Here is an 8,694-nt window from a genome sequence, read left to right on the forward strand (position 1 = left end):
ACTAGAGTGGGGTGCCATTGCCTTCTCCGCTTATCAAGGTTATTAACCGTTAAATAAAAAAGACCTAAGAGACGTTACAGCTGTGCCAAATTAATAAACATCATATAATTTGGGTACCTGCAGAAAAAGCCCTAATTTTTCTACCTTTTTATTGGGATAATATTTTCTCTTCAATGTATCATAAAGACTGATTAATTTCTGAAGTATCTGAAACTGCAAATGGTTTAGGATAATAATGCATGTAGGTCTTATAAGTACAGAAAAAGAGGGGAGGGTGGGGTAAGGGAAGCTGTGGCTTATAATTAATAACTGCTTCTGGAAACTACACAGTCATATAAACATTTGGTCAATTAAAATAACTTTATTTAGTGAATGGAAATTAGTAATATATATTCCCTAGTGCATGCTGCACACATCACTGCTACCAGAATTGCTTTAAAACTATTCTTAACTCATCAAAAATCTCTATGATGTTCTAAATGCATTCCCAAAAATACTACTAAATGCTTTGGCCACTTTCTTGCTATTATTCCTGACAAACATTTATAGGATATACATATACATATATATACAGCTGACTCACTTTGCTGTGTAGTAGAAACTAACACAACATGCTAAAGCAGTTATACTCCAATAAAAATGAAAAAATAATCAGAATTTAATGGGGATGCCAGGTTCATAGCAACTTACATCTTTCTTTTTCCAGATAATCTGAAGATTAGCATTCACATGATTTTTTTCCTTAAACTTTTTATTTTATATTGTGGTAGCTGACTAACAATAAATGATTTTTAAATTAGAAAAATTTTTCACCTGTGATGAGGTAAAGACCAGTGAAAACAAACCTACCAATTTGAATACCCAGTCTTACTAACCTTCATGTGAGTTTCTACAAGTAAGGTATATTGCTTTCTGAGATCCACACAGATATAGTTAACACCTAGTGCTTGCGCCACCATTGTTCTAAGCATGTTATAATGCTAATAATTCTCAAAACAAGCCTATAAAGAGGCTACAAAGAGCTTAGTTGAAACATGGGGAGTGAGGGAGTTTACTCAGCCATTACTCAGCAATGATCAATTTTTATCTAAAAGGTCCACATGCAGTCAGAAAAACATCTAAACAGTCAATAAAACAAAAATAAGCTTCCTATAATTAATACTTCTTTTCATATGTAATAATATTGGCTTCTAAGCTATGGTAGACAAAAGTTCTGTTCCCCTTCCAATTCACGTACTCCAAATTGGTTAAAATTTTACCTATTAGAAAGAAAGAGTAAAAATAAATTAACAGCTTTCTTTATAGCTAACTTATTGGCTTCAATACCCAGATAAAGTGGACTCAATTAGGTCACAAAAGTCACTGGAATCCTATCACCATGGTATGCAGGAACTTACTGGGCTTTTTCAAAACTTTTATCAGTAGTCAGAAAATTTCCAGAAAGTTTTAAAAAGTAAAATAAGAGAAAGGTCAGAAGCGGCAAAATTTATAAATTTTTCCATTTGAAAAGACTGAAGAAACCATACTGGGATTGAACTCTCCTTAGACAGTGTGAAAACTTACATAATAATACACTGAGACCTGAAAAACCAATTAGAAGGGAGTTACATGGGATTTTGTGAGAAGTAGTAAATCATGGACAAAAAGCACTATTGCATTTTCATCGTAACTAATATTAAGCCTTGGGATACAATCCACATACTGGATTGTATCTTACAGAAAGCTATCTAGAAAATGCAAAAATGGAGTCAAAATAGGTGTTGCTGTTATGCCAAACAAAACAAAAATTAGCTATAACTAGTCTACTGGTGGTCTGATTTAGGAAAGATGATTTGAGAGGACTAAGACCACTTTTCCTTCCAGGTTAATTTTTGTAGGCCCTTACTGTTGCTTGATTCATGACACTAGCATTCTAATGATCTTCTCTACCTGTCCAATTCAGCCTTTGTGTTGTCCCTAGTCACTTAAGTAATAGACAGCCTTCAAGCGTTTGGTTCCCTGACGCTCAGCAGGGTAAAGTCCAAATTCCCTAGCACTGCATACCCGCGCTCCTCCTTTTCTAGCTACTCTCCTAAGCGTAGCACTCACAAGGCAGGGGCTTCCTTCACAATCTCTTGTCTCTGATCAAACACCTCTATCTCTGTGGTGGTCAAACTCCAAAGCTTAGCTCTGTGTTTTGACCCCTGCAGGTACAGCCCTAGTTTCTTCAAAATGCCATGCAGTTTCATGCTTCTGTATCATTGCATATGCCTTTCTGTTTTACCACTTTCCAGCTGGGTGACCTTGGGCAAGTTCATTAACTTCGCTGAACCCTGCTTCTTCATATAAAGAACATTAGCACTCATTTGCTATCACTATGAAATAATGAATGCGAAAAGTCGCTTTGTAGACAGTCAAGCACTATGCAAGCATTAACAATCTTATCATAAATCAAAAGAGCACACAGTATTCTTGGTAACTATACTTTAGTTAACCTAAAAGGGTAAGATTCATCTCTTGGTTTCCAGCCCCCTCTCCAAGAATGCCCTGCATTTTATCCCACTTTCTGACTCCAATAAGTCCTTGTCCTTCTGTCTTCAAAAGATAAAAATCTATCATGATGTCTAGGTCATCTGAAGAAAAAGACTTCGTGGGAAGCTCCTCAAAGGTAAGGACTGTCCTTTCCTCCACCTTTCCTACTGCCTTCACAAGAGTACTCTGTGATGCACAAATACTGGCAAAAAGGAAAAAGATGAATGAATGAGTGAATGCAAGCATATCTTGTCCTTTGTGAGCTTATAATCAAAAAAAGTGAGTGACATGGTGGGTCCTAGATGAATCTGGCTTTATGAAAGTGGTAACAAATGCCTTCAATGTCATCTTAAAGGGAAGTAAGAAACTGAATTTCCTGCTATGCTTGTTTTATTCGGTGATTTGATACGTGTTGTAATTGCTGTCTTAGTGACCCATGCTTAACATGTGAATGTTTTAACATTATTAGAATCACATATACAATTCAATACCTGTTTTTAAAAAATTTTCTGCACTAGGCCCAATGAAAACATGAAGATAAAGATGATGGATTTTCCCATTAGATGCTAAACATACAGAAAGGAAGCTAAGTCATCAATACATGTAATTAATACAAGGCAGAATGTTATAAGGTGTATGGAAGACCTAAGGCTAGTGACAATAAAAGAAGACATCTGAGCTAGGGCACTGGGCCCATAAAAATTACAGCTATATATTACAAATTACTGGGCGCCAATAGCTTATGTACCATCGAATATTTATTTTACATATAAAACGTCTGTTACATGCAATGGCAGATATTTCTGACAGCCTTCCTCCTTAATCTAATTACAAACCTAACTGCATTGTTATCTACGAATAAGGACTTACATGTGTGCCAAACACAGCTCCCAGGCCCTTAAGCATATTACCTCATTTAATTTCCGTAACAACCCTACGACATAGATACAATTATCCCTGTTTTACAGATGAGAAAACCAAGGCCCGGGCCTTGAAACTTTTCAACGTTAAGAGGCAAAAATGAAAATATGTAAGCAAGGACCGGAGAGAGAAATATGAGCATTCCACATAGTGTGAGCGGACCCACTTGTCACAACTGCTTCGAGAAGTGCTTTTCCACCTCTCCTGAACGCACCGGTGAGGACAACCTCTATCCCTTCCCTTCCCGCCAGGGATTAATTTTCTTCCCCCAAATCCATAACGGAACCGTTATTCAGATTCTCTCAAACATTTCCAGTCCAGAAGCCAAACCGGTATTTAAACCATAAGCAGTGCAGGGTAAACGAGACCGAATCAGATCCCTGGATGGACAAAGCTCAGGTAGGAATCACGAAATTAAACCTTTCGGGTTGGCCATCCATTCCTGGATCACCCCCAGGGGGTGGCTGCAGCACCCGGCTTACCCAGGAGGCGCTACCTCGGCAGTATCCTCTCCTCCTGACCCCGGGCGACTGGGCTTTTGCCGTCTGCTCGCTTTACCCTTCACCTGCCGGAGCTTGCCTGCACGGTCTCCATCCTGCTCGGACCAATCGCCAGGCCTCACGCGCCTCGCTCTCCCCGCAGTTAAGTTCCAAACCCACCCGGGTGCGTGTCGGCCCCTGCAGAGGCAGCCCGTCCCGCTCCCTCCCCCGGCCGGCTACTCACGGTTCCAGTACACCGGGTAGCATTCTCCTTGGGTCACATCCACCTCGTAGAGGCCGCCCCGCACACACACCCGCTCGATGTTCACCAGCTCCTCCATCTCGCGCCCGTGCCCCGCAATGCGCCGGCAGAAGCCGCAGACGCGGTCCTCGTCTTCGTCCTCCACCGAGCTGGAGGCCGGACCCACGGGGGAGGCCGGGCCGCACACATGGTCGCCGTCCGGGTCTTGGGCCCGGGCTCGGGCCCCCGTGGCCTGCAGCAGTGTTCGGAAGGCGAGCTCGATGCGGAGCGAGTCGTAGCCGATGAAGGGCTTCCAGGTCTTCTTGTCCTCCTTGTAGAACCAGCGCACCTCCTCCGGGCCCAGCTCCGTCACCACCTCGTATCTGTGCCGGGCGGCCGCGCCGCCGGGCCGGGTGCGCTTCCTCTCCCCGGGGCCTCCTCCAGCCGCCCCGCCGCCCCCCGAGTTCGACGGGACCAGCGGCGGCTGCTGAGGCGGGTGCAGCGACGAGGAGCTGCCGCCGCCTCCACTCTCGCCCTCGCTGTAGTAGCGCAGCGAGGAGCCCGACTCGGCCGAGCTGAAGTCATAGTTATCGTCACTGAGGCAGGGGTCCAGCGCCAGGTGATGGCTGTGATCCTCCGCTCCCGGCGCCAAGTGCAGCCCCGGCTCCCCGCGCAGCAGGGCCAGGGGCACCTCGTCATCGCCAGGGTCCCCGGCGGGCAGGTGGTCGAAGCGGCAGACGCTGCCCCCGAACGCCGGTTCCGTGTCCGAGCCCAGCTCCCAGGCGGCGCCGTCGCCGCCCCGGCCGCCGTTACGCTCGGAGCTCCGCGAAGACCCGTGGCCCGGGTAATTCATGCTGTGGAGACGCCGCCGGCCGCCCGGCTCGGCGCTGAGCCGTGGTCCCCAGCGCTTCCGCCACACATTCAACGTCGCGGCCCTCTCCACCTGGAGTTTTTAATCTTTCAAATCCCGAAGGGGGCTGCGGCGGTAGCGGCAGCGGCGGCTCCGCCCCCCCTGAGGCCCCCAGCCGCCGCAGCCGCGTGCCGCCGCCCGCCCCATTGTCACGCAGCCCGACGTAGGCGGTGCTTGCCCCTGGGCCCCGCCCCGCCGGCCGCGCGCGCCGTCCCGGAAACCCCTTCTCAACCCGCGTAGCGCGGGCGTGGCGCCCGTTGCTTCTCCCGCCGCGACATCCCGATCAGCCCAGGATTTTTCAGTTCTCCTCGCCTCCGCTCCCATTTCCCTGCGGCGCTGCTGCCTCGGCCCCCGCCCTACTGAGGGTCAGAGCCCAGGTGTGGAGAGGCTTTACCGGATTCATTCTTGCAATCTGGGTCACGAGCCAAGGCTTAAGCTACCCTTCGAGAGGGCCCCGGGAAATTGGATTCTCCTGACACTGCTTCTGTGACCTTAGGCCTGCCTGCAGCCCTGGGTGGACCTTATCAGCCACCTGGCTCCAGTCCTTTTAGAATTGGCCCACCCGAGGACACTCCACTCCTTGCCCACTGATTCCTAATGTGGCGTCTCCACTCCCACTCAAACCCAGGTCTAGATCTGCGTTCATATGCCGTCTGGTATTATTGTTTGTCTTTCAATACTTATTTCCTGTTTTCTCAACGTCGTGAGGCCCCTGTTGGAGACCGAGTCTGTATGTCTCAATCTCTCCCACAGTGGATGCACAGTCAATGTTGATTATAATAACGTCAAGTCCAGCCAGTTATGATAGATTACTAAATCGAAAACCAGAAAATCAGGTTCTAGAATTAGTTTTGATAACTAGCTACGGCTAGTTACTTAACCTCCATCTTTCTGGTTTCCTCATCTGTAAAATTAATTATTGAACTAGGTGATCTCTTGAAAAAAGTCTCATAGCAATGTGATTCTGTAACCTTCAAGTTTTCTTCCTGTTCTCTATGCATCTCTGGTTCTGTGGCTCCTTTTCTGGAACAGGCTAAATGCTGAAGCTCCCCTATGTGATTCTTTGACACTAAAGAAAAAAAATGACACTAAAAAAAAAAAAAAAAAAAAAAAAAGCTTATAAATCCAATTACCCTATGTTGAGAATCCAGAGAAAAACAATCTCTAACATCAGTATTCTCAAGATCAGACAATATTCAGCTTTTTGTTTTTAAGATTTTTTGATGTGCACCATTGATGGAAGTAGTTACTCATTACTCCTATTTTATGTTTTGGTTTTTTGGCCCTGAGGCATGTGGGATCTTAGTTCCCTGACCAGGAATTGAACCTGCACCCCGTGCATTGGAAGGTGAAGTCCTAACCACTGGATTGCCAGGGAAGTCCCAATATTCAGTTTCTCCCCCCCCCATCCCCATCTGTGGTGGAATCAGACTGATAGAGAATTTTTCCTTTCTCTCAAGATCTAACCTGTCATTATTTAAAGGACATTTTAATTATTTAAAAGATAATTTAAATTCTCTTTTAAAATGGCATTGTTTCCCATGGGCAGATACAAAGTACTATTGAGGTTCATGGCTTGGTAAGTAGAACTTAGGTACGGTATCTGCTCCAATTTGTGCCCTTGGCTGGATAATCTTGCACAATGAAAAACCAGCTGGACATTGCAGCCCTGACTCAGAGCATGTAAGATCAGAGCACTTGTTTCTGTTTATGTTGCTTTCTGAGTACCCTTGTGTGTCAATTTCTTCCCCAGTCTTTTCTATTGACAATTTTCAGAATCTGAAATAAGGTCCTACCTTTGATCTATTTGTTATCCATTATAGCATTAATTCTACAGTGTTTTGATGTCACCCATGCAGCAGAATCTAAATGTGCTAGATTCTAATTCAAAGAGAATGGGAGAGACTCAGTTCCTTCAAGGATCTTACTGCCCAGTGGGGGATACATACAAGTAAACATATATGGTATAGTAGAGTGCAAAGTACTGTGTGTGTGTGTGTGTGTGTGTGTGTGTGTGTGTGTGCACGCTAAGTTGCTTCAGTTGTGTCTGACTTTTTGCCACCCAATGGACTGCAGCCCACCAAGCTCCTCTGTCCAAGGGATTCTCCAGGCAAGAGTACTGGAGTGGGTTGCCATGCCCTCCTCCAGGGGATCTTCCTGATCCAGGGATTGAATCCAAGTCTGTTACATCTCCTGCACTGGCAGGTGTGTTCTTTACTGCTAGTGCCACCTGGGAAGCCTGTGCAAAGTACTATAAGTTCAGTTCAGTCACTCAGTTGTGTCCGACTCTTTGTCACCCATTGGACTGAAGCACGCCAGGCCTCCCTGTCCATCACCAACTTCCAGAGCTTACTCAAACTCATGTCGATTGAGTCAGTGATGGCATCCAACCATCTCATCCTCTGTTGTCCCATTCTCCTCCCGCCTTCAGTCTTTCCCAGCATTAGGATCTTTTCCAGTGAGTCACTTCTTCACATCAGGTGGCCAAAGTATTGGAGTTTCAGCTTCAACATCAGACCTTTCACTGAATATTCAGGACTGATTTCCTTCAGGATGGACTGGTTTGATCTCCTAGTAATCCAAGGGACTCTAAAGAGTCTCTTCCAATACCACAGTTCAAAGGATCAATTCTTTGCACAGCTTTCTTTACAGTCCAACCCTCACATCCATACAGGACTACTGGAAAAACCATAGTTTTGGCTAGATGGACCTTTGTTGGCAAAGTAATGTCTCTGCTTTTTAATATGCTTCCTAGGTTGGTTGTAACTTTTCTTCCAAGGAGCAAGTGTCTTTTAATTTAATGGCTGCAGTCACCATCTGCAGTGATTTTGGAGCCCAGAAAAATAAAGTCACTCACTGTTTCCATTGTTTTCCCATCTATTTGCCATGAAGTGATGGGACCAGGTGCTTTGATCTTAGTTTTCTGGATGTTGAGTTTTTTAAAAAATGTAAATGTATTTATTTTAATTGGAGGTTAATTACTTTACAATATTGTATTGGTTTTGCCATACATCAACATGAATCCACCACAGGTATACACGTGTTCGCCATCCTGAACACCCCTCCCTTCTCCCTTCCCATACCATCCCTCTGGGTCATCTCAGTGCACCAGCCCCAAGCATCCAGTATCATGCATCGAACCTGGACTGGCGATTCATTTCATATATGATATGCATGTTTCAGTGCCATTCTCCCAAATCATCCCACCCTCTCCCTCTCCCACAGAGTTCAAAAGACTACTCTATACATCTGTGTCTCTTTTGCTGTCTCGCATACAGGGTTATCATTACCATCTTTCTAAATTCCATATATATGTGTTAGTATACTGTATTGGTGTTTTTCTTTCTGGCTTACTTCACTCTGTATAATAGGCTCCAGTTTCATCCACCTCATTAGAACTGATTTGGATGTTGAGTTTTAAGCCAACTTTTTCACTCTCCTCTTCACTTTCATCAAGAGGCTCTTTAGTTCCTCTTCACTTTCTGCTATAAGAGTGGTATCATCTGCATATCTGAGGTTATTGATATTTCTCCCGGCAATCTTGATTCCAGCTTGTACTTTATCCATTCCAGCATTTCTCATGATGTACTCTGCATATAAGTTAAATAAGCAAGGTGACAATATACACTCCT

At 45.0% G+C, this 8,694-nt stretch overlaps 1 protein-coding gene across 1 annotated transcript in view; it reads right to left on the reverse strand.

Annotated features, from left to right (window-relative positions):
• The window catches only part of DDHD1 (DDHD domain containing 1), a 68,784-nt gene extending 63,779 nt beyond the window's left edge, over nucleotides 1–5,005 (reverse strand). Inside the window, exon 1 of the mRNA XM_052647025.1 lies at nucleotides 4,156–5,005. Coding sequence (XP_052502985.1) covers nucleotides 4,156–5,005 — 850 coding nt within the window. The remainder of the gene's footprint in view (nucleotides 1–4,155) is intronic.
• Nucleotides 5,006–8,694: the final 3,689 nt, after the last annotated feature.

The sequence above is a fragment of the Budorcas taxicolor genome, chromosome 10 (assembly GCF_023091745.1).
Source record: "Budorcas taxicolor isolate Tak-1 chromosome 10, Takin1.1, whole genome shotgun sequence".
NCBI classification, from domain to species: Eukaryota; Metazoa; Chordata; class Mammalia; order Artiodactyla; family Bovidae; genus Budorcas; species Budorcas taxicolor.